This window comes from Quercus lobata, chromosome 3, assembly GCF_001633185.2.
Source record: "Quercus lobata isolate SW786 chromosome 3, ValleyOak3.0 Primary Assembly, whole genome shotgun sequence".
Classification (NCBI taxonomy): Eukaryota; Viridiplantae; Streptophyta; class Magnoliopsida; order Fagales; family Fagaceae; genus Quercus; species Quercus lobata.
In genome coordinates, this window is record NC_044906.1 from 6,230,882 (window position 1) to 6,258,381 (window position 27,500).

The 27,500-nt window shown below is 33.9% G+C and overlaps 1 protein-coding gene across 1 annotated transcript; it reads right to left on the reverse strand.

Moving 5' to 3' along the window:
• Positions 1–1,007: 1,007 nt before the first annotated feature.
• Positions 1,008–26,953, reverse strand: LOC115980194. The gene is made up of 2 exons (XM_031102472.1): positions 26,767–26,953; positions 1,008–3,046 (listed from the first exon to the last, which is right to left on the reverse strand). Exons 1-2 carry the CDS (start codon positions 26,951–26,953, stop codon positions 1,008–1,010), a joined length of 2,226 nt encoding a protein of 741 aa, XP_030958332.1.
• Positions 26,954–27,500: the final 547 nt, after the last annotated feature.

Below are 27,500 nucleotides of genomic sequence, written 5' to 3' on the forward strand. Positions count from 1 at the left end.
ATATCTGTCTACCACGACTCATCTAAAACAGCTCTACCTGCCGTAAGCACGCTCTTGGTGAACGAGGCATAATTTGTGCACAAACCGGACCAAATTGAGTTGCAGCTAGATCGGTCTCAACTCCCTTACTCAGAATATTTGGGTCCAGTATCACAGGAGGTAGCCTAGAATAATATAACCAAAAAGGCCCACTACAAAGATCTACCTTCTGATTTGGACGTTGTGTTCCGCTTTAATTTTTATTATTATTATTAAGTCAGAGTATAATGAAATGCAGAAATAGATTTGATGTAAGATTATTATATTAGTATTATACTATAAGATCAAAATTACGAGGCCTTTTTATTAATTTGGGCAATTTAGGCCCAAAAAAAGGTTGCCCCTCCTGAGTTTGTGGTCTTGTGGGACTTGATTCTTTTTGATGATTTGTTGGGCTAGAAAACCCAATACTATATAGTGTAGTCGATTGATCCCATTGGGCTTGGGGTTCCCATGGCATGTCCTATTTGCAGGATTGGGCTTTAGAGCCAATTTCATGAAGGCCCAAAACACGGTGTATCGAACAAGAATGCTTCAATGGAGGCATAAAATTTTTGGGCAAATTTTAATGTATGTTAATATCAAATAGGGTCGGTTTAAGGGTCACTTAAAAAAAATTTAATACTATTTTTATAGAAAATATAAAAAGTAGTCTAAAACTTAATTAGTATCTTTTCTTTTCTTATAATTTTTTTTTTTAAATTATTTCCTAAACTAATGTTTTAAGGTATTCGATAAATTTTTCCTATCAAAATATGCATATAGAGCTGCAAACTATAAATGAAAACCCCAATTCTCTCTGAAATTTTATTAATTATTATTTTTTAATGAATCAGAGAATAAATTCAATACCAAAGAAATAAGAACACAGTTTTCTACGTCCCTGGAGTGGTGCATATCAGCAGCACCATAGAAACCAAGCAGGGAATATTTATTTATCATTTAGTACATAAACTGCAAATATTTAATCATTTACCAACAATCAGCTTTGTGCGGATACGGGTCTCAACCCAAGACTCTCTCAAGCCAAGATGGGCCATCAATAACCAAACAAAAGTAAGAAGCTCACCCCCTTTACTTAGTTGTTGGACATGGCCATTTCCTCTGCTACGACTCGCAGCATATGACAACAATTCCACCCACACTTTGCTTGTTACCTCCCATTTCTGTGTGCCCAATTTTTTCAGCTCTTTTGCCAATGTGCTTGCATCAAACAGTGCAGACTTAGATATATTTCCCTTCACATGAGCAGGTTTGAAACGTGTGCCTACCTCAAGAATTTTTTCACAGTCCACTGCTAACGGTCTCCGTCCGCGTTGGCTAAAGAATCTTTGTGCTTCGGCCAATGTATCCCTGAACCTTTGTTTCGCAATGCCTGACACTTCCGACATCAAAACTGGTTGTTGATATAAAAGATACATCATGTAATCTGAGAGGCACTTACTCAACTTACGAGCATTATAATAGTCACAATCCAAAATTATGTGACTGTGTTCAACTTCATCGGTGTTGTAGCAGAGTTCAGTAGCAATGTGCCACAACAGAAGGCTTTCATCATAAGCAACATCCTTGACATAAGACATTAATTCACTGTACTCGTAGTAACAATCCTCGAGGACCCATGCACCTCTAGCTGAGCTTATTCTTTTGGCTTCTTCTGGATCATCCACATGTCTAGATTTCTCTAACAGCTCGTCGAAGATAAATTGCCATAGTTTCCGAGTCAATGGTTCGACACTCCCATTACACATCAGAATAATGTCAATTTTCTTCTGTTCTATAAAATCCTTAATGTGCATATATTTAAGTACCTTTGTGATCATAATTCTGAACTCACTTTCTGAACCACTTTCTTGGCAACAAAACTCTATAAAGTTGAATTGTGAGAGAGATTCAGACCACCTTTTAGATATTATTGGTGTACTTGCAATTTCCTCCCTCCTGTGATCTGATTGCATCCATCTTGACTTCTTCAGCTGAAGTAATATCTTCAAGACTCGAATGACATATCTCGTAGACTTAAAACAGGAACCAATAGTCCAGTCAGAGAACATCCATATGAGGTAAATAACCATATCCAGGCCTAAGACACCAAAGAACAAGGTGTAGGTCAGTCTCACATCGAAGCTCTTGAGACCATGCTTGTCTTCTTTATGGAAAAGTGACAAGGCTGCAACAACTAACCCAAAGGATATACACCGAACCAATTGTCCTAAGTTGGAATTTGCCACCACCACCTTGGTATGGAGAAGATCGTAAAATAAGTTGAGTTCGATCTCTAATATTCTCAACGTTTCGTTTGGATCCCTTCTGGAGAAGAAATTTCGACTCTCCCCATGCTCACGGGAGCTAAACATGAGATTGACAATCAATCCTCTATACATATTTGCAAACCTATGAGCATACAGCAGATATTCCATGTCAGTCAAAGCGCCCTCTTTGACATTACAAGCGAGGTAGTCCTGGGATTTCTTCTCATCGGAAAGTACAAATTGTACAGGAACATTGCTCGCTTCATAGTGCGAGTATGTTCTCATTAATCTCTCATAGTCGGGCCCCGGATTCGGTTCTTTAAGTACGGATGTTCCAAAACTATCCGAACTTGCAAGATACAACGCAATCGTCCTCTCAGAATACTTGATGGTTCCAGCAAGCAGCAAAAGAAGTGTTGGTATCCATAGTCTGTTTTGATGAACTGATTGAATAAACACAAAACCAGTGGTGGAGAGTTGGAGAATAAGCCAAATCAAGTGCCTAAGCCACAACTCATTATCCTGCACAGCGAAAGAAGTTATTCCATCCTGCCCACCAACCATTAATAATAGGAAAGGTGCCCATAACACCAGAAGAAAACCAGTATCGTCCACTTTGTCAGGCCCAGAATTATATTTCTCTTCACTGTCAAAGACTAGTCCAACAGCGAAGCTAGCAGCCCAGTCAGCCAGAAGGTAAGCTGTCCAGATTGTGAAAGTTACCCACTTTTTTGTTGTTTTCTTTCTCAGGGAAGCTGTAAAAAGCAAAAAAATCTGAAGAAAGAGGCTCAAGAGAACAAAGCTCCTGATATTCCATTTATCCCATAATTTCTTGATGTCTTTATAGCTAAGGATTATATTCTCCTTGTGGTTATTTCCCTGTATGTAAAGCAATCTTTGTTATTGCCCTCCACAAAACTAACTTAAAAATAAATTATTGTCAAAGTTTGCAGCACGATCTACAAATGCAAATTTTGTTAGTTTATATCTAATATCTAAAAAATTAATTAGAATACTTTTTTAGATATAAAAATGCAAAATTTTGTAGCACGATATACAAATGCAGAGTTTCTAAGTGCATTTTTTTTTAGTATCTAACTAGTAAAAGGGGAAAATTGAGAGAATATTCAATAAAATATCTCACATTATGGCAAATGGTGTAAGTTAAATTGAAAGAATATTTAAATTTTGCACAAATTTATAGTCCTACAACTAAAATCTTCTATTTTATTACTTAACTAAAATTTATTAAAATAATCTAATCTAATATATATTCTATTTTGAAAATATATTCTATTGTTTAATTTCAATTATATTAATAAAATTTTATTCTATACAATTTTTAGTTTTTACCTAATTGGTTCACCACTCGATCATGTAGCTAGATCCTTTTTTTAAGAATGTTTTTTTTTTTTTCAACAATGATCTTTATTTAACAATATTCATCTTACGTCTTTAAATTTTATTCCATGAATTTGTGTAATACTTGTGTTATATTTATTTTTATTTTTCATCCCTATTTTATTTAAGTTTTTCTAGCAATATTATTGGTATTTTCAAGAATAACTGAAACATATAAAATATTTCAAGTTTATATTGTGCAATGTTATTTTGGAGATAAAAATTTAATCATATATAATTTATAATAGTAAGTCAAAACTAAAAATCTCATATTGGTACAAACCTTATCAAACCAAAATTGAGTATCAATACCTTATTAGGCATTCATATATAGATTCCAAAACATTATGGGGGGTGTTTGGTAATATTGTTCTAGTAATGTTATTTGTATTTTTTGGAAATACGTGTGGGTGAAAAAGTGTGTGGAAATATATGTAATGTTGTTTAAATACTAAAAACTGTTGTTCCAGTTACATTACCAAACAGCAAGAATCTAAATTCTAGATAGCTTAGTGATTCCCTTCCAAATGGCATAATAGGATAACAAAAACAAAATTTATACTACTTGATAACTCTTTTTCTCAACAATATTTTGTTAAACCCACTATTTGATTAAGTGTTTTTTCATTTTATTTTATTTTTTATATTGCAATAGTTACAATAGGGGAGGGAAGAATTTAACTCTTATCTTAGTTGAAAATACTAAGAGGTGTCAATTGAATTATAAGGTTATTTGCACAATTTTTTTCATGTAATTAACTATTATGCTCACCAAATATTAAGTTGATTGTGCATTCAAAGCTCTCTTATCTATAAGTGTTGAAAATAATAGTTTTTTCAATTCTTAAATATGCTAAATTATCTATAAAAAATACAATATGCTATACAAATAAACTTATAGATTTAATAGTAAACAAAATTATAATATGAAAATTTTCGCTCTAGGAAACAACAAGTTGTAGACATTCTCTAGATTATATAGAGACATAATAAATTCTATTTGAGGGTTTTGATATTTTCTAATTTACATTCATGAACTTATATGTAAAGACATGTGACACAAACTAAGAGAGTAATAAGTGAAAGGACACTTAACATGAAATTAGAAGGATATATACTTGACACTAAATTGAAATGCAATTATAGTCTAATTTCAATTTTTTATTGCTCTTCCACTTTAATATATTATATAGAGATAAAATTATTGTTAAATTTGGTGCGTCCGAGTCACCTATCAATTAACCAAAAAAAAAAAAAGTTTGACAAAATAATGTTTTAATAAAAAATTAATCAAGTTGTGTAACTTTTATTATGGTCCAACAATGTAACTTGAACCAAACTGTTTGAAAATAATATATCACAAAAATATATTGTTAACTCAAGTGTGAATTTTATTAATTACCTTTAACTCAAGTGACATCTTTTCACCAAGAGTCTTGTAGTTTAATGGAAAAGTCCGTTCTCTTTGATTAAGAGAATTAGGGTTTGAAGCCCCTTTCTTAAAAATAAAAGCCAAAGGGTGACACCATGAGTTTAAAACTCACTAGTTGTGTGTAATTATCAATTAAAAAATGCAAATGCAAGTTAACAACTAAATAGCCCCAATAGTAATGCATTTAACATCTATATCACAATGTTGTGGAAGCGATAATCAATACTTACAGGTACAAGAATCCAATTCATTCTTTGAAACATCTCTAGTGAGTTTCTAAGTTAGCTTCAGTTTCTCAATTAACTTGGTGGGCATTTATAACTTCAACTATATATAAAACTACTAGAGGAATGTTACCTTTCTTGATTAAAAAAATGCCCCATTATTTTTATCAAATTATGGTTATGCCATTGTACATGCAAGAATATCTTCTCAAACACAAAATAAAAAGGAAAAGAAAAAGATAAGAAAGTGGGAAGGTATTTATGCTTGTAGTCCTAGATTGATATGCCATTGTATAAGAATTGGATAAATGTGTGAAGCGTAAGTGTCTGCCCAATCTCACATTAATTGTTTATACACTAAGTCAAAGAAGGTTATATATGTGATTATGTGTATTGAGCTATGTGAAACTCAGTCTGCATTTAATCCATATTATGACCTAATCTAATATAAAAGTGTTATGGTTTTTTAATGAGAGTTTTTTTTTAGGCTTAGTTCATGAGCGCTCCGACTTGTGTTGCAAATTTTTTGGCTTGTTTTAGGCCATTGTGAATTCACTATGTGGGATATATTTAGTTGATTTTTTTATTTTATTTTATTTTATTTTTTATATGTTATAAATTGATAGTTAAACAAGGGTAAGAGGGATTCACATTGGACATCTCCGTTGGAAATATGAGGAGATGCCAGTTGAGCTACAAAGATCTTGGCTAATTTATATTATCTTAGATTAAGTGGAATTTTAAAATATATTCTTAAACATATGATTTTAATGAGTAAGTCACTGGATATTTTGGTCATAGATTTACATATTTTAAGATAAACTATCTTAATAATTAATAAGATTGTATTTTGTTATTGCAAAAGGAAGTTAGCCATTTAGGACACCCTCGATTTTTAATGTTGTAAATAGTGGAAGCTCAATAAAGAGAAATAAGAAGAATTTTTTAAACTCTAAATTTTTTTTTTTGAAATTGAATAAATAATATTTGATTGATATTTAAAATATTTACATGAAAAAAAAACTACAAAAATAAATTGCATTGAAACGATCTTTTGTGATTGGTATTGAGGTTTGCGGGTAAACAGTAATCTACAACATGACCTGTTTACTTGCTCAATGCTGGTTGTTGGGTGATTGGAGTGTGTACTATGGTTTCTTTTCTATATTCTTCTGGCTTTATAGCTTTCCTACTAAAACCCACTCTTTTTCTTTTTCAATTTGCAAGCAATCGAGTATCTGTGCAAATTAAGATTTATTGTCCGGTAAAATATTCTTTACTTGCCATTTGGAGTTCTTGCCTGGATTTAGCTTTAGGTTTTTAATAATTGTTTCTCAAAAAAAAAAAAAAAAAAAAGCGTTAAGTTCTTAATTAAGTAGTAGACAGTGAACTATTAATAGCCTATTACACTCGACTAACCTAACCATCTGGCTTTATTTTTGCTCCTTGCTTTCCTACACGAAAGCTGAAATCTCACTTTTATTTTCTGTTCAATCTGCAATGCATCTCTTTTGTGCCGAGGACTGATGTCTACAGCTGTTCTTTACTCAGCACTTGAGGTTTGGAATCATTTGTTCAACTAAATCGTAATTTTTACGTTTGCTTTTAAATTTTTGTTCTAATGTAAATTTGATTGGTCCCACGTGATTAGTTTTTTTTTTTTTTTTTTTTGAGAGATTTTCAACTTATGGTGTCTGCTCTTAATGATAGTTCTTTATCATTAGGCTAAAATACCAATCGGTTTTTGGTGTAGGCGGATATTGAACTTTAGTTCTCTTATTTAACTATCAGAGATTTTACCAAGTGAGCTAATTAGAATCCACCAGGTGATTAGTTGAGTATATCAACTTGTTTATTTATTCTAACAAAAAAGAAAACAAAATCTAATACATCTAAGACCTACAAGCTCTAAAAGCTAGGCCCCTACCAGAGAGAAAAATATGTGAGTCAATAAATTTTTTCAACGTGAGCTGTTGATTTACCTCAACTTTTGAGAAGACCCAAAAAATTGAGTGATGTTAAAAATACTTTAAATTGTTGTGTCGCTAATCATAAAAAATAATTCAAATACTCATATTATTTTGTTAAAGTATCATTATTCATATTCATTTTTACATTAATTTGTACAATTTTTTTGTAATAACTTTTGCATATAAAAAAAGTAAATACTAATAGAAATTCAAATAATCATCTTTAAGTGAATGAAAAATTAAAAAAAATTTTACAAATTTTACTATTAAAAACTTATCTATGCGCCAAGAATATGATAAATATGATTATTATATGAGTATCAGAGCATTAGCATTGGAGAATGCTAATGCCATATCTAAGGGAAATTTGGCATTTGCAACCTTAAAATCATCTACATCAGAAAATTGTAAAGGCAAGTATTGTAAATTTTTTGCAATACTTTAGAATTGCACTATAGCTGTATTGTAAAATATATATATATATATATATATATATATATATATTTTATCTCTACTGTCTCTCCTCTGTCTCTCATCTCTCTCTTTTTTCTATTCTCTTCTCTCTCTTCCGTCTCTGCTTCTCCATCTGCTCTCTCGTCTCTGCTCTCCATCTGCTCTCTCATCTCTCTCATTTTTTTGAATGGGTTTGCTCCGGTGGCTCCGGTGATGATTTTTTTTGAATGGGTTTACTCAGGTGGCTTCGGTGATGATGTTTTTTAAATGGGTTTGAATAGGTTTGCTACGGTGATGATTTTTTCTGAATGGGTTTGCTCCGGTGATGATGTTTTTTGAATGGGTTTGCTCCGGTGGCGCCGGTGATGATTTTTTTTGAATGGGTTTGCTCCGGTGATGATTTTTTTTTTGAATGGATTTGAATGGGCTTGCTCCAGTGATGATTTTTTTTTGATCAGTGGCCTGGGTTTCAAATCGGCGGCGCGGGTTTCAGATCGGTGGCTTGGGTTTGCTGATTGGTGGCTTGGTTGGTGGGTGTGGTGGCCGTTGTTGGCTCCAACTGGTTTGATGGTTTGTGTGTGTGGCTCTGTTGATGGTTTGTGTTTGTGTGTGTGGGTGTGGTGATGGGTTTGGATAGGTTGATCAGTGTATCAATGGGTGTGTGTGTGTGTGTGTGTTGTGTGTTGAACCGGTATGTTGATCGGTGTATCAATGGGTGTGTGTGTGTGTGTTGTGTGTTGTGTGTTGAACCAGTAGGTTGATCGGTGTATCAATGGGTGTGTGTGTGTGTGTGTTGTGTGTTGAACCGGTGCTAGAGGTTGAGAGAGAGGAATAAAAATGGCTGTTGGAAAGTCCAGGAAAATGAGACTGAACGGTTGGAAAGAAATAATAAAGAATGGGTTAAAAAATAATATTTTAATAAAAATAGAGTTTTGGGATGTGAAGATATTGTAAAATGGTATGGTATATTGATAAAGTGGTGTTTTAGAATTGTAAAATAGAATAGCATTGGAATTTTCTAATACTAATGCTCTGATTATATACATTTAAGACCAAAATTATGAGGCCTTTTATTCATTTTTGGGCAATTTAGGCCAGGAAAAAAATTTAGGCCCGCCTGAGTTTGTAGACTTGTGTGGCTTTAATGATTACTATTTGATGATTCGTTGTGCTAGAAAACCCAATACCATGAAGTTGTGTAGCTCTTTGATCCCATTGGGCTTGGAGTTCCAATGGCGTCTCCCATTTGCAGGATTGGGTTTCAAGGCCGTCCATGAAGTCATCATTTTCGGGAGCCACTGTAACTGAAGCCATAAATGATTATGAAGTCACCATTTTCGAGAACCCAATCACCTCAATGAAAGAGACAATGCAGCCGTGTGCTCAATGTATTTGGTGCTGGTGGTTCCAGCAACGAGGAGTAGTGTTGGGATCCGTGGTTTGTTTCAATGAAGCAATTGAATAAACGCAAAAACCAGTGGTGAAAGACTCGGAGGATGAGCCAAATCAAGTGCGGTAACAAGAAGATAATAAGTAAATATTTGAATAAAGGGTATTAGTTGAATTGTTAAATTTTTTTTTTTTTATGGAAAAAGGAAAAAAAATTAATATTTTAACAGTTTTTTTTCTTTATTTTTCAAAAAAGTGATGTCAAAACTTTTTAAAAATGGATTGTTAACTAATGTCCTAAGAAAACTCGTTAACATTTCCCTTGAATAAAAAAAAAAAATGATGTTAAAGATATTATAAATTGGGGGTTTAGTTATAGCATGCCCTTAGTGCAATTGTTAATAAGTTATTTTAGGAATGTTTTGATGATACTTTCATGAGAAATATAAAAAGTCTTCAAAAAAATTAATTAATTTCTTTTTTCTTTTTCCATAAAAAATAAAAATATTTTCTAAATCAATGCTTTTATTAGCGTATTCGTTAACTCTTTCCTACATAAATTTTACAAAATAGAGCTTATAAAAATGTATCACCAATCACAAAAAATAATGCAAAAGTGCTTTTAATGGGTTGTTTGTTTGGTTTTTATTTTTTTATTTTTTATGAGCAAAGCTTTTAATGGGTCGTTGAAATCCACAAATCATAATAATTATCACTTCAATTTATAAAGGTTATGAAGTAAACTTTATAACAATTCTAGTATTTTCCTATATAAATTACTTATTGTGATTAGTATTTTTTTTGTTCCTCAAAAAAAAAAAAAACTTTTTTTTTTTCCATATCTGTAAAAAATATATTTTGAAAAAATAAATCAATTTTTGCCCCAAAATTTGGGGCCTTTCTCTAGTAGGGGCTTAGGCAATGGCCTAGGGTCGGCCCAGTGCCACTAAATTTGGGGTTGCACTGACTGGGAGTGTAGCTGGATCAAACCAGTTATAGGACCAATGGACATTGAAGAATCCGCCGATTCTTACTTTTTTGGTATCACCCTTCCAGGTGCGAGAGAAGTTTTATTCACCCAGTAAAATGTGATCAAATATTGAATCTTGAATTACTTGCAATAATTGTTGTTAGGACAATTTTTATTTCTAAATAATGTTGTATGAATTGTAGTTGTTTTTTTGGCCTTTTCTGTGTTAGTTTATATACATGAGGAACACCCGTATTGATCATTTGATATAGACATTAGCTTCTGGCGTAACTGCATACCCTTGACATTGGTTTGGTTTGGACTCGCTACAAATTAGAATTGTTCTTACACCTTTTCTCTGTACATTAATTCATTTATGTCTCTAATCCTTCACTTTAGACTTTCAAGAATTATCAAATTTACTTGTTCTGAACATTTGAGTTTGTATGCTTGGAAAATCATTATCGGGTTATCTCATTCCTACTGCCAGCTTCTAATATTCATCTTTCTGTGGTTATTGCGTCTGGCCATCATTTCTGACTGCAGAGGATTTCAGTTGTGAGGTTGAACCTGATGGAAAGACAGTAATAAAGGGTGTAACAACAACTGGTGAAAAAAATAGTGTGCAAGAACTCCCAAATTTTTCAGATGCAATCACAGAATCTATGCCCACCAGGGCACTTCTCTATCTCATTCCAGCTGCCTGGTCCAGTTGATAACCAACAATTTTCTGGTTCTTTCGGAATTGATGGGATTTCGGAAGGTGTTGTCAAGAAAAGGTTACTAAGAAGTCTTCAATTTTTGGTGAGCATTTACACCTACTGATTTTGAAGAACAATGAATTTATATGTATGGACTAATCTAGTTTTAGTTGAGGGCTTAACATATGGATAAGTGGAGCTCTAGGAAAAATGTGTTTGATGTTGCTGTTTAGTGACTTCGCAGAAATTTATTTCTAGATATAGCTGAATGGCAAAATATATCTGTAGATTGCCCCATATAAATATATTTTAAGATTGTTGAGTTGAGTTGAGTTGATTCAAGTCTATTCTAAGTTTGGTAAGTTTAGAATTTGAAATTGTTTATCATTTAAGGAAATACTCTTACCTTTTTAGTCCCATTTGTAAGTAATTTTAGTCTGTTTATGAAACGTGTTCAGTTCTAAAATCAAAGGTATGGTGCACATTTAGAAGAATGTTTTTGTTCATGAACTGAGACTTTTACTCATATCAGCCACATTTTTTTTTTTTTTTTTGAGGAAACAGCCAAATTTTTATGGTGGAGCAGGGGCTTAAGGAACATTAAAATGACTATGTAATTAAGGTTGGTGCAGGTTTTAATCGCTAAGCTATGCACTTTTTCTCCAACAAGTTTATGATGTATGCTACAGAGTTGTCTCAGTATGAGGATCAAATGTCTCTTCTTATGGAGAAGGAATTTTCATCAGAAGCGAAAGTGCAAGTGAACTGTGAACCTGATTTCAATTAGTCACGGGCGTTTGGGGGGGGGGGGAACTTTCAAATTTTTTTACTAATAATATTATAATGACCTAAAATGCCTTATTTGCCCTTGACAAAAGACCAAAAAAAAAAAAAAAAAAAAAAAATTAATCAATTCACGGTACCTTTTCTCAGTAGACTTCTCCTCCTACCACAATTTTAATATATAAAACCAATGGGTCTCACTTAGTAATGATTTAAAAAAAAAAAAAAAAAAAAAAAAAAACTCTACATTGAATAGGATAAGAGTCTGAACACACTAACACATTAGCTTAATGGACTTTTAAAAACAAAAACGTACAACTATAATATAAAACCATGTCCCACTTGGTAATGATTAAAAAAATAAAAAACATGTTTCATATCCATTAGTTTACTCAGACTTTGGTATTGATCTCACTAGTTGCAATAACTACGGTTGAAATAGCTTTTTCGGCAATGAACATAGTTAAAAATCGATTATGCAATCAAATAGGAGATCAGTGGATGAATAATTGCTTAGTCACATATATTGAGAAAAAAAATAGTCATTGAGTGTGAAGAAATTATGCAGCGGTTTTAAAATATGAAAAATAGTCAAGGAAAATTGAGTAAAATAAGCTAGGTGTAAAAAAATAAATTAAAGTTTACATTTTATGTTAGATTCTATATGACAATTACATTATCATATAGTAGTTATTTATTTTGTTATTAATATTGATTAATTTTTTTAGATGAATTTTTTACTTTCAATCTTGTCTTTTAATCTTGCCTTCCCTGACCTAAATTCCTGGCTCCGCCATTGATTATAGTCATAGATTTATATTGTCCACTAGGTTGCTTCAAAATCATTAGAAGGTTTCTCTCCAAAAAAAAAAAAAAAAAAAAAAAAAAAGAAAGAAGAAAGAAATCATTTTGAAGGTTTTTGCAACATTATATGACTCAAATGAATCTTTGTGAAATAGTGATAAACAATTAAGAGACTTCAAATGAAGTCTTGGAATAAAAAACTTGCACAACCTTGACCTTATGTCTCAAAAATAGAAGAGTAATACATAATAATGCACTGATCAGTAATAAATAAGAAAGGGGAATTATAGGAAATTTGTAAAATATAAATGGGCAATATGGGTGTGGGGCCGGGAAATTTGAGGTCCCAGCCCACTTTACATTCAGGGCCCAAGACCCAGGCTGAGGAGCCTAATTGCCGAGGATGCATGATGAAAGCCCCAAAAAAGCCCAAGGATGTGGTCGAGGACGACCTCATGCTCAACACCTCACAAAACGCCTGAAGAAAAGGAGAAACTCAGTACAGAGACAATACAAGGGAGAAAGCTGCCAACACCGTAATGCGGAGCCCTGCGTCTGACAAGCCCATACTTTAGACCATACTATTTAACTTTTCCCAACCACCCCCAACCACTCTAACGTATGGATTGATAGGACGAGTCAATACCCCAAAAAGGCAAAATTGACACGTAGACGAAAAACGAGAAGTAAACATTAGTATAAAAGGGAAAGAGAGCCAAGGGAGAAAAGGGGGGGAGGAAAAAAGATCCTATAAAAAGAAGAATGGGAAGAATGTGATGCTCCTCGGACTAAGTCCGAGGACTCAAACCTTTCAAGCGACATCGATGTAAGACTTAGCCATTCAGGCCAAACCTACCTCCGTATGAGCTCCCATAAAAATTACGACTAGACCGCTATCTAACGACCAAGGCCCAGCCTTTCTCGCCCATTCTCTATGAATTATATTATTCGGGCCCTTTACATGCGAGCCCAATGTCATCCTTGGGTCGTTAAAAATTGTGACCCTACAATTGGCGCCGTCTGTGGGGAAGGCTTGCGCGTTGGGGCAGGTGGCGGTGGAGTCAAGCCTCTATCAAGCAGGGGTCTGTGAAGGTTCCTCCATTTCCAGCGACATGCAGTTGTTGCTCCAACATAAATTTCCGCTAGGGGCTACGCCTCGGAGTGCCGATAGCACGGGTAGCTCTAGGGGCTTCCAACATCAAGCTAACTCTCCCCACCTTGGTCGAGGGGCTAACCTTCGAAATGTAAATAAATAAATAAATGAACACAAGTTTTGGACAGAACCAAGGCCTTGTATGGTCCTCGGACTCAAGCCTATGGGGAAACCGACTACTTAAAAGAAAAAATACAAGTTTTGGACAGAACCAAGGCCTTGTATGGTCCTCGGACTCAAGCCTATGGGAAAACCGACTACTTAAAAGAAAAAATACAAGTTTTGGACAGAACCAAGGTCTTGTATGGTCCTCGGACTCAAGCCTATGGGGAAACCAACTACTTAAAAGAAAAAAAATACAAGTTTTGGACAGAACCAAGGCCTTGTATGGTCCTCGGACTCAAGCTTATGGGGAAACCAACTACTTAAATAGAAAAAATACAAGTTTTGGACACAACCTGGTACAATCATACCTCAGTCCTCGGATCAGAGGCCAGGTGTTATCGAAAACACGGCCAAAATTCCACACTACTCGGCAGCCGTCTCGGATGGTTTATTTTAGGTTTCTCATTCTCGGGTAACTGCCTTACACGCGTCATGGTACACTCAGCTATTACCTCAGTTAGTCTCATAAGTTTAATCTGCTATTGATTGATATTATTATATTTGATAGTTTCAATAGGTTCAAATTAATGGCTTTTTGTTACAAGGCTTCCTGTCCTAAGTATTATTAAAGGAAAATACACATGTAGCATACCCATTCACAAAGTAATTGCCGCAGAAAAGAAAAGTATTTAGAGGGAAACAAATTCATCTTTTATTAGCACAAAGAAATAGTACAACGTACAATGAAAATGCTTGAATAAGCTTATACTAAAAGCTAACTACATAAGCGGAAAGAAAAGATAGAAGAGAGTGAAGAAAAAGCCGAAGAAGAGGTGCAGAGAAGAGGGATGCTGCCCTTCTGAAATGTTGTCTAAGGAGACCATTCCTCAATACTTTTACATGCCTATAACTCAGGCAGCAAAAGAACCCAACTTGGGGCTAGCACCGTTGAAGAAAAGGTGCAGGGAGCCCAACTTGAGGCTGGCACCGTTGAAGAAAAGGTGCAGGGAGCCGGAAGTTGATGAGCCTCCATGTTAGCCATGCCTGCAACCATAAAGTTTGGATAGCCTCGTGAAGGAGACATATTAATGGCACGCCTCGAACACTAAAACGTCAAAGGCGCCGTGTGAGAAAATCTAGAGGGATGTCTCACAATTTGGCGCGCCCCCCATGCAAATACAATAACCCCGACATTAATGAAGTGTGGAGCTGGGCAAGTCATGGTTTGGGCCTAACATTACCAAAACCCTCCTCCCCAACAATAAGGCCGGGCAGTAGGATTTTAAGGGGCTATTGTGAGGCAGGGAAATTTGAGGTCCCAGCCCACTTTACATTCAGGGCCCAAGACCCAGGCTGAGGAGCCTAATTGCCGAGGACGCATGATGAAAGCCCCAAAAAAGCCCAAGGATGTGGTCGAGGACGACCTCATGCTCAACACCTCACAAAACGCCTGAAGAAAAGGAGAAACTCAGTACAGGGACAGTACAAGGGAGAAAGCTGCCAACACCGTAATGTGGAGCCCTGCGTCTGACAAGCCCATACTTTAGACCATACTATTTAACTTTTCCCAACCACCCCCAACCACTCTAACGTATGGATTGATAGGACGAGTCAATACCCCAAAAAGGCAAAATTGACACGTAGACGAAAAACGGGAAGTAAACACTGGTATAAAAGGGAAAGAGAGCCAAAGGAGAAAAGGGGGGGGGGGGGGAGGAAAAAAGATCCTATAAAAAGAAGAATGGGAAGAATGTGATGCTCCTCGGACTAAGTCCGAGGACTCAAACCTTTCAAGCTACATCGATGTAAGGCTTAGCCATTCAGGCCAAACCTACCTCCGTATGAGCTCCCATAAAAATTACGACTAGAACGCCATCGAACGACCAAGGCCCAGCCTTTCTCGCCCATTCTCTATGAATTATATTATTCGGGCCCTTTACATGCGAGCCCAATGTCATCCTTGGGTCGTTAAAAATCGTGACCCTACAATGGGGATTTCAATCAAATTTTTCTTGAACTCCTTTCTATTTTCTCTAATTCTTCCCAATTTTGGAGAAAGAAAAATTGGATTTTTGATGAAAAAAGATTGAGTTCATTCCTAATCATTCCATTCATTCTTACTTAAACTTTCTACTATGGGAATGATATTTTTTCTACCATGGGAATAATATTTTTTCTCAAACTCCTAAACAAGAGAACAAAACAACTATTTTGAAAAGATTTTATGATTTTATCTATTCCATTTTTTCCCACCCTTTTCTCCTTTTAGTAAATTTTGGAATAATGAAAATTTGAAAATAGATTATAAAAATAAAAAATAGTGTAGTTCCTTGGAGTATCAAAAGACGCTTTTTGTGTAACAGGTCTTTAAACCCTTACAAGTTAGGTTTGTCTTGTCTGTAATTTGTTGAATATTAAATCAAGAAAGAATTTGAAAGGATGATAGAAAATCTTTTTTGATAAATGAATTAAGGGAATCAAGCTGCAGAAAAAAGAGAGTAGCATACTGTATTAAATTAGAGTTAGAAGCATTTGAATCCAGAAAGATGTCCATTGCTTTTTCTTTGGCTTTTACTTCTCCTTGTGCTCACGTATTTTGAATTTGCGTATACTAATATTATCATAATTTTATGAAAGACCATTGTGATAGTGTGGGTAATTGCATTTCTTTCCTTTCTTTTCCCAGAGCAATCTGATGGTCATGTTCTTTAAAGAGAAAAATTGAAAAGGGTACCTTGATTTCCAAATGAAATCCAATTGATAGATTTCCAAAATATTGAAGAAAAAGGAACTAGCAAGTCTATGGATTTGCTTAAAGTATAGCTTATAAATTGCAGATACAACTCTTTATCATAACCTCTCATAGATTCCGTAAAAGTGGAAGTTTTGTAAACTGAGCATAACATTTTTTTTCTATAGCTTATAAAGTTATAACCCCTTGAGGTTTCCATATCCATCAAATTGACCATTGAGACTAACTTTCGTTAACTCTTATAAACATAAAAATCACGTGACCATATGTAACCAGTAGAGCGAATCAGTTGGTGTGTCTTATTAATGTGGTCATTTGAATTTTTCATCCATAAGAGTTAACATACGTTAGTCTTAGGGGTCAATTTGGCAGATAAGATACTTTAGAGAGTTAAAAGTTGAAACTGAAGGGGGGGGGGGTGGTGGGATACTTTCGCCTAAAAATAATTAGGTCATCTTAACAAATGCTCTTAGGGCATTTGTTAACAAATAATTTAAGGAAAGTTTTGATACTACTTTCATGGGAAATATAAAAAGCAGTAAAAAAGTTAGTTACTTCTCTCTTTTCCTATCAAAAGTTTTTAAAAATATTTTCTAAATCAATCCATTAACTTTTCCCAAATATTTGTCTTACGTGCCTAGCTATTCAGCTCAATGAAATCTTAGGGTTCCAAATCTGACAAGACACAAGTCCCATTGAGAATGAGCTACAAGCACTCACCACAAAGAATCCAATGTTTATATTCCTTGAATCAAATTTAGTAATGTTTTGCAGTAACTAAATTATGAATTACAAACAAAATTTCCTACTTTCATAAGCTGAAGTAAGATGTTGAGTTAATGGTAGATGTCTACAAATATTTGAACAAGAATAATCACACAAAAATTTAAAATACAATTAAGCCCAATTGAAGTGTTAAGGTCTAGTAAATGTCTGTAAAAGTTCCCTAAAAAATAATTACGAGTCAAAATCAGGGATTGAGTCTGAATGAGATTGGTTTCGTAAGGATTTACTCCAAATGATATTGGGCTCATTTAATCTTAAATTACATTACAATCAAACATATAATTAATTTTAGAAGGACAAAATGGGTTTCTGCCCTTTTTGGGCAAAGTAATTAGCCTTTTGCCCTTCTTCCCAAACTAAATAGGGAAATGCCCTTCTTTTGAAAATCGAGTTTCTTAAAATCGAGTTAAAAAAAAAAAAATTTCTAGAGCCCTATAACGACATTTTCAAGGACCTATAGTGACGTTTATAAGGACCTATAGTGGCATTTTGTAACTTGATATCCATAAAATCGAGTTATAGGCAATTCTATTGCCTATAACTCGATTTTATGGATATCAAGTTACAAAACGCCATTATAGGTCCTTATAAACATCACTATAGGTCCTTGAAAACGTCGCTATAGGGCTTAAATCGATTTTGAAAAACTCGATTTTCAAAAGAGGGGCATTTCCCTATTTAGTTTGGGAAGAAGGGCAAAAGGCTGATTAGTTTTCCCAAAATGGGCATTTGGCAATTTTGTCCAATTTTAGAATAAAAATTCTAAACTTATCTTGTCGGATTATCAAGTGCCTGCAGGAACATGATAAGTCTTCTGAATCTCTGATTGAACTAATGAATACCAAGCATTGGGTTGATTTTAATTGGTTCGCCCAAGTCAAACTAAAATATTGTAATTCCATTCATTTTGATGCATTTTAAGACCATAGTCTAATCAATCAAAATTGATTTTTTCACAAAACCGTTCAAGAACTCCATTTCTCATTCAGAAAAATACTTTGTTGTCCTTGACCCCAAAATGTGATCATATTTTTTTACCTACATCAATTTTAGAATTTTTTTTAAAGCATGTAAATTGAAAATTTTTCCCTTTTCCAAATTTATTCAAAAAATAAAACTTCCAAAAGTTACAAAATAAGTCATATACAAGGATAAAAATTGTCTTAAAGATAGATTTTTATGGTACCTTAAAGCTAATAGTCTCTCCTTACTTTGCATTTCTTTAGGTCCAAGGGAGGAGTGGGATACATAGATGTTTGCCTTTTCTTTTAGAATACCATTTCTTAGTAGCCTACTTATATTCATTATTCTCTCCTTGTAAATGGAGGAAATAAAAGATTTAGTTTGCATTGCTTTAAGTCCAAGCGAAGAAAGGGATAGATAGATGTTTGCTTTGTCTTTTAGAATACCATTTTCTAATCGCCTACTTATATTCATTATTCTTTCCTTATAAATGGGGGAAATAAAAGATTTAGTTTGCATTGGTTTAGGTCCATGCGAAGAAGGGGACAGATAGATGTTTTCTTTATCTTTTAGAATAGTGAGAATCTTAGTTTGAATTGAATAAAAAAAGAATTTTATATATATATATATATATATATATAGAGAGAGAGAGAGAGAGAGAGAGAGAGAGATGAATTCTTTAAATAATGTAACACAAGTTTTTTTTTTTAAATTCAATGAGACTTTTGACAAATCCATCATTGTAGTACAACTTTAATAACAGATCTTTCATCCAAAAACTTCACACAAAATAATCACATTAAATAATCAAAATCAAAGTCCTAGTTTATCTAGGTAAAATCTTGATCAAACAACATTCCAACATCAAATCCACATAGTCAAAGCATAATTAATCCATGGAAATCATGAAGAAGGCTCATGAATTGACATTCTTAGAAGTACACATGACAGTGTCTAGAGTTTGCACTCATCAAAGGAGTTGCCAAATGAAGATTTGTTGCCATTAGTCATAAAAAGAGTCGTGCATGCAGTAATGGTTGTATTAATTAAAGAAATGGATAAAATACAAAAAATTGAACTTAAGGTTTGGGCTAATGCTAGATTCTTTTAAATATTATCCAATATGCTCTTTAAGCACAAACTACATTAAACACCATTCGAAAATTCCTTACTCTTTGTTTCTTCTTAGTATCTCTTACTGCATTTATCTACTATTGCCTACTTGGACACTAGTGCGCATATAAATTATGGGTGCAATTGCTTACCATAACCTCTCATAAATTCTGTAAAAGTGAAAGCTTTATGCACTAAGTGCAACATTTTTTTTTCTATAACTAATAACTTCTTGAGGTTTCCATATGTACCTTGTAGAGCGAATCAATTAGTGTGTCTTCTTAATATGGTCACATGATTATTTTCATCTATAAGAGCTAAGATAAGTTAGTCTTAGGGGTCAATTTGGCAGATAAGGAATCTTAGGGAGTTATAAGGATAAATTGAAAGTTAAAACCCTATGGGGTACTTTTGCCTAAAAATAATTAGGGTCCTGTTAACGGATGCTCTTAGGACATTTATTAATAGACAATTTTAGGAAAATTTTGATATCACTTTTATGAAAATATAAAAAGCTGTAAAAAAAAAGTTAGTTACTTTTCTCTTTTCTTGTAAAAAATTTTTAAAAAAAATTTCTAAACCAATATCCTCAAAGCATCTATTAACTTTTTCTAAATAATTAAGAAAATGATCGAGAAAAGCGGGCAAGATTCCAAATAATCTTTCACAAAATATATAAAACACATCCTGAATATGCTTAACTGAAGTGAGGATTATATTACTCCCAAAAGAATGTCAACAGCAAGGATAGAAAAGGAGGGCTTATTGAACAAATGAAAACCACGATTGTTATACATTGGACACCTCGCTTCTTTTTTCAAGAGCAACCCAATAGTCATGTTCTTGGAAAAAATTGGCCTTTGCCATTTTTAAAAAAACAATCCAGCATTTTGCTCTTTTTCCCAAACTAATTAGAGAAATGCCCATCTTTTGAAACTCGATTTTCTCAAAATCGAGTTTTAAAAAAAAAATAAAAATGGAGCCCTATAGTGGAGTTTTAAAGAGCCTATAGTAATGTTTTAAGGACCTATAGTGGCATTTTGTAACTTGAACTCCATGAACTCGAGTTACATGCAATTATTTTTTTTCTTTTTTTTTACCTATAACTCAAGTTTTAAAACGCTACTATAGGTTCTTAAAACGTAACTATAGGAACAAAGTTTCTCTCCAAACTAGTTTGGAGAGAAACCCTACAAACTCATCATGTATATTTATATTGAGTGTGAATTTTGAAAATCTAACCGTTGGATTACATGTTCTTATTACATCCTTAATGCTTACAAGATTTCAAGAAAATCAAAGATCAATTGTTATGTCATCAAATAAATGTTATAATTTCAAGTTTTTGTAATCTAAAATTGTATATAAAAAATAAGTTAATTGATCAAATAGTAAATAATATCCAATTTAAACGAAATTTGATATGCATGTTAAGAACATAAGGAACATGAAATCCAACGGTTAGATTTTCAAAATTCACACTCAATATAAATATATGTGATGAGTTTGTAGGGTTTCTCTCCAAACTAGTTTGAAGAGAAACTTTGTTCTTGTCCTAATTAGTTTAGGAAAGGGGACAAAATGCTAGATTTTTTTTTTTTTTTTTGAAAAGGGCATTTGCCCATCTTAGGTACTCATATTTGTCTTTGCAATTATTGTCTTACGTACATAGCTATACAGCTCAACGAAATCTTAGGGTTCCAAATCTGACAAGACACAAGTCCCATAGAGAATGAACTACAAGCACTCGCCACAAAGAATCCAATGTTTATATTCCTTGAATCAAATTTAGTAATGTTTTGCAGTAACTAAATTATGAATTACAAACAAAATTTCCTACTTTCTTAAGCTGAAGTAAGATGTTGAGTATTTTTTGAGAAGGAAGTAAGATGTAGAGTTAATGGTAGATGTCTACAAATATTTGAACAAGAATAATCACACAAAAATTTAAAATAAAATTAAGCTCAACTGAAATGCTAAGGTCTAATAAACGTCTGTAAAAGTTCCCTAAAAAATAATTATGAGTCAATATCAGGGATTGAGCCTGTATGAGATTGGTTTCCTAAGGATTTACTCCAAATGATATTGGGCTCAATTAATCTCAAGTTACATAACAATCAAACGTATAATTAATTTTAAAATAAAAATTCTAAACTTATCTTGTAGGATTATCAAGTGCCTGCAAGAAAATGATAAGTCTTGTGATTGAACTAATGAAAACCTAGCATTGGGTTGATTTTAATTGATTCGCCCAAGGCAAATTAAAATATTGTAATTTCATTCATTTTGATGCATTTTAAGACCATAATCTAATCAATCAAAATTAAGTTTTTCACAAGACCGTTCAAGAACTCCAATTCTTATTCAGAAAAATTCTTTGTTGTCCTTGACCCTAAATGTGACAATATGCGATTATATTTTTTTTTCCCTACATCAATTTTAGAATTTTTTTTAAAGCATGTAAATTGAAAAATTTTCCCTTTTCCAAATTTATTCAAAAAAATAAAATTTCCAAAGTTACAAAATAAGGCATATACAAGGATAAATATTGTCTTAAAGATAGACATTAATTTATTGTATCTTAAAGCTAATATTCTCTCCTTATAAATGGAGGAATAAAAGATTTACTTTGCATTGCTTTAGGTCCAAGGGAAGAATGGGATATATAGATGTTTGCTTTGTCTCTTAGAATACCATTTCCTAATAGCCTACTTATATTCATTATTCTCTCCTTATAAATGGAGGAATGAAAGATTTACTTTGCACTGTTTTAGGTCCAAGGGAAGAATAGGATATATAGATGTTTGCTTTGTCTTTTAGAATACCAGTTCCTAATAGCCTATTTAGTTTGCATTGCTTTAATTAGGTCCAAGTAAAGAAGGGATAGATAGGTGTTTGCCTTGTCTTTTTGAATAGTGAGAATCTCAATTTGAATTGAATAATATATATATATATATAGAGAGAGAGAGAGAGATGGGTTCTTTAAATAATGTTCAAAACTTTTTATTTTATTTTATTTGATGAGACTTTATGGTTGTATTAGTTAAAAAAATGGATAAAACACAAAAAATTATCCTTGAGGTTTAGGCTAATGCTAGATGCTTTTAAAAATTATTCAATGTGCTCTCTAAGCACAAATGTTATTTAATACCATTCAAAAATCCCTTACTCTTGTCTTCTTCTTAGTCTCTTACTGCATTTATTCACTATTGGCTACCTGGACTCTTGTGCATATAATTGTCATAATGTAGTCAAGATAAGCCGTTGAAAGAAAGTAGAAAACCTAGAGGAGTATGAAACTTTCAAATGGTATGAAGTGTCATTTGTACTTAAGTAACAAATTGGATATTTTTTTAAAAAAATTTAGTAGTACTTAATAATGGCATTAACCTAACTCTTAGGGTGATTTTTGTATTTTATCCTAAACAAATTTTACGCATATGTAGCACATAGGCGTAAGCATAGGACCACAGGTGGACTATTTCATATGGGTCTTGTGAAGCAATGTTATGAATACCGTTTCGAACCCCATTTCGGTTTGTTTAGTGGAACGGAATATTTCGGTACCGGTTAATTTCGGTGTACCATTTCAAGGTGTTTTGGGGTTCCAAAAAAATAATATCTATATATATATATATAATTTCATATCCTATTACTTTTTATATTTAAAAAAAAAAACATAAAAGTTATATTTTCATACATTTATAAAATTTGTTATTTTAAAGTTAATCTAATTAATTCATTTAAAATATTATTATTTTAATTAAAATACTAATTAATTTTTTTAATGTAAAGACAAATTTGAAATAAGCCTGAACAGTGGCTTCATAATTTGGCTAAAGCACACTACCCAAGCTAACTCTATTTACAACTTTTTATTATTATTATATTTTTCCTCACCCACCATATTTCACTTTCTTTCTATTTTTAATTTTTTTTCTATTGTTTTCTCTCATCCACACGTACACGTCTTCTATATCTAAGAGCATCCACACCAGCTCGTGTAAACTTATCATCTATTTTATACGGAAAAAGCTACTTTTTCTATTTTATACATCTATTTTTACAAAAGACCCACATCAGTTCATCTATTATACAATATATTTTATATAAATAATATTTTTATATTCTTTTTTTAATATTATTTAACCTACCCGTTTCTTTTTCCAATACCTCCTTTTCTTTCTTCTTTCTTTCTTTTTCCTTGTCTCTGCCATTTCCTCTTTCTTTTCTTCCGCTTCTTTCTTCTTCTTTCTCTCATGGTCAAAACCCAAAAGCACCAGAGCAAGAACTCCATCAACACCACAGCCATCACAAGCACCACAACGCCTCTCCAATCCACCGATCTCCATCTCTATACCCATTTCTGAATCAACTCTCCCTCTCGGTCTAATCCACACCATCTTGGTCATAAGCACCGGTCCACAGCTTCGATCAGGCAAGCACCGATCTCCACAGCTCCGATCCACAAGCACCGATCAGGCAAGACCCATACCCACGAGCTCCGATCATTCCAGTCAAGTACCGATCGTTCCGATAAGCACTGATCTCTCTTTGTTGTTTGTCCGTTTGGGTTTGTTTGTGTGTGGGTGTGTTTGTGTATCTTCGTGTTTTTTTTTTTTTTTTTTTTTTTTTTTTGAGAAAGTTTATCTCTGTGTAGATTTGTTTGTGTAGATGTGTTTGGGTTAATTTTTAGTTGATACTGGGTTGATTTTGGTTAATTTTCAGTAGATGTGTTTGGGTTAATTTTCAGTTGATTTTGGCACGCTGGGTTGTTGTAATGGTTGGGGAAGAGAAGTCGTTTGATAGAGGAGAGGGAAAATAAAATAAAAAAATCGTTTACACTGTGAACAGTAACCGTGTATATATACACGGTTACTGTTCATTTACACAGCCGGGTGTATATTTTGCACAACTTTACACCCACTGATGTGGGTGTTTTTTTGCTCAAAATGTGTAAAACTTGCACCTTTTTCTATTTTAGAAGAGTTTACATGAGCTGATGGGGATGCTCTAACCCCTTGATATTTACACTACTCACTTTTGAATTCTATCCCATCTTTATGAGATCTCTACACATTAACTGACACGCTATCTTATCTTTTCATGATTTCATCTTTCTTTTTATTTTTTTACTCTCACACGCAACTTATCTCAGTTTTCCTCTCAAGTCAATTCTCTCTTCTCTATTCTCTTCTCTCTCTCTCTCTCTTTCTGATGGGTATCCAAATTTGTTAAGCATGACTGCGTGAGCCACACCATTCCTCTAGTTCTGATACTGTTATTCTTCTACAAATCATCTTATGAAGCAAAAGACTACAATGTGTCTGAGGAAAGGAACGATGGGATTGATTTTGGTTTGTTCTGAAGATCCAAGGTCAACTTTATGTGCAACAAACTCATACTGGCCGAATCTTTTATTTCGGGTGAAATTAACCGAAACAGCCCGGAATTGCCGAAACACACCGAAACAAGCCGAAATCTTACCCCTAGGTGGAATAGAGGGGCTTGCCGTTCCAGTTTGCTTGCCGATACGAAATTTTTAGGCCATTCCGGCCAGAATGGAACGGTATCCATAACGTTGTTACGAAGTTGAAAGTGCCTGAAACTAAAGAAAAACAAGTTGGTTATTAGAAGGGTTGAACCTAGGGCCAATTTAATATAACTTTAGGCATAAGGCAATAACGCTTTTCCTTTCTGTTCGATCTAGACCATACGATGCTTATGTTTTTTCAAAGAGGAAGCAAAAAACAAAATAGAAAAACTAGATTAAGTGTTGTCCTGCTTTAGAGATATTACTCCCGACGAAACCCATACAGTTGTGAAGCAGAAGTATTATAGTACTAAAAGTTGAAGTGGCAAAGAGTCTTGTAATTTACTAGTGATAGGCCAAAAATGTAATGACCACTTGTGATAAATTAACCAATTAATTAGTCGAGTGAATTAATTAAGTCAATTTAACATGCAATGGCATGGTAGCACAAACAAATCACCAATTATACTAAATATGCAGCAGAAATTAAATTGACACTGTGATTTGTTTACGAATGGGGAAAACCTACACGGCAAAAATCCCACCGGATGATTTGAAGGTCACCACTTCCAAGAATCCACTATTATCAAAACAAGCGGTTACAAGTAAAGGAATCCTAGTACCTTATATTAACTTGCAGTTAAAACCTTACCCCAATACCCAATTGGACTTGTTCTGTAGTGACAATCTCTCCTTTTCAATGCACGGCTCTCAGTACGTGACTAACCAATTGCGCAGATCTCAATATGCGACTTAATCACCAACTTGAGAAGAATGTTGGCTACAAAGTTCTTCAGTTCATCACACCATGAAGATCAAGAAGCTCCTTAGTCACAAAACCATATGGTGTACAAACACAGCAACTTCTTCAAGAGAAAGATGAACCAGGGCAAATTTTGTCTCTGGTCACAATTTGCATGAACAAAACTTTACTCTACACTTATGCAACTTTGCGTAACCTTTGATGGCCCTTAAAATAATCTTTATATATGTTTAAGGCTGTAAGAAAGAAAGCCTAAACACATACTCATGGATTAGATGAAAAACAGCTCTGAAAAACTGAGTTTTATAAACCTCGATAGATAGCCATCTATCGAGCTAGTTGTCGAGTCACGAGTTTCAGCAGCTTTTAAACCTTGATAGATGCTAGCTGTCGAGCTTTAAAATCCAGCATTTTATTACTTGATTCTTGGACAAACTTGCATGGCTTTAACACTTGAACTTGAAACCTTGTTTTTTGAAGCATTAAACACATCTTAGATCTACCCAATTACAAGTAAAGTGCGTTTTGTCAAAGGATTAGCCAATTACATAAAATGTTGACATATGTTCCTAACATTGAATCACATATGTCCTAACAATCTCCCCATTTGGCAATTCGTGACAAAACCACAACAAACAAATGAACATATGAGAGAAGTTATAAATCACTCAACTCATACTCACTTGTTGAATACAATAAAATCTATCCTAACACAAACTCTTGAAAAACTTTGCAAGAAGAGAGTTTATGGCAAGTAGACTTTGATAACCTGTTTTTTTGAAACACTTTAAACAAAACTCATCAAGGCATCTTAGTGTGAAACAGAAATAATAGATTGAATACAATAAATAAAAAATATGTGTATAAAGAAAGAAAAGAAACAACACATGGAGAGATAGGTGAATAACATACATCTATATATATAAAAATCAAATATAAGTACAATGTATGTCAAAATGGTCACAAGACCCATGTACAAGAGATAATGTATCTAAAATAGAAAGAAAAGAAAAGATACAAAAATCCTCACTACATCCCTCAATGTACACTCCCTCTATCTCCTATACTAACCCTCCTCTTATGAGTATGACTACTCTTATCTCAAAACTACTTCCCTTTTTTGTCACGAGTGACAAAGGGCAAGTAAATCAAGTAGACATCTCATCATCACTAGGCGAGCCATCATCATCATCCTCAGCATCATCAGCATTGTTGGAGCCATCGTCACTCTCATCCTTAGATGCCTCGGGAGAAGGAGAGGAAGCCACTGTGAAACCACCCCTCATAGCTTGTCGACGTGCGATACGACTGACACAGGTGTTCACCTGACATAACTCATCGCTGAGAGTGTCAAGGCGAGCATCCATGCGCACAAGCTGTGCCATGATGGCCTCAAGTGTCACTCCACCCACTGATGAAGGAGCGGAGGTGGATGGAGCGGTAAACGCTGAAGGAGCTGCCGTCTGTGTTTGGGGCTGCCTCGGTCTCAACTATGTTATGCTCCGTCGAACTGTAGCTGCATTTGTGGCACACATATACTAGAAGTGGGGAGACTCAGGATAGAAGACAGAAAAATGGCGAAGGAGTCTCGTGATAGCGGAAGGAAAAATAAGCTTATCACGAGTCGTCATGTCCTTATAGACATCCATAAGGAGGAGTATAAAGTGTGAAGGGAAGTCAATAGAGAGATCTTCAATGGGGGATAACAAAAAGCGAGCACGAGGATCTGTGATAGTGTTATAGTGTGACAACGGATGAGGAATGAATGTCATCACCATGTTTAGGATTCTTAGACCTTTAGCAAAGGTTGAGCATGAGGTGTTTTGACGATCACCCCATGAAGAAGGTGTCTCACAAAATAGAGATGCGAGCTCATCTTTGGACACTGTCCTCAAATGCTCAGAACCAGGGTAG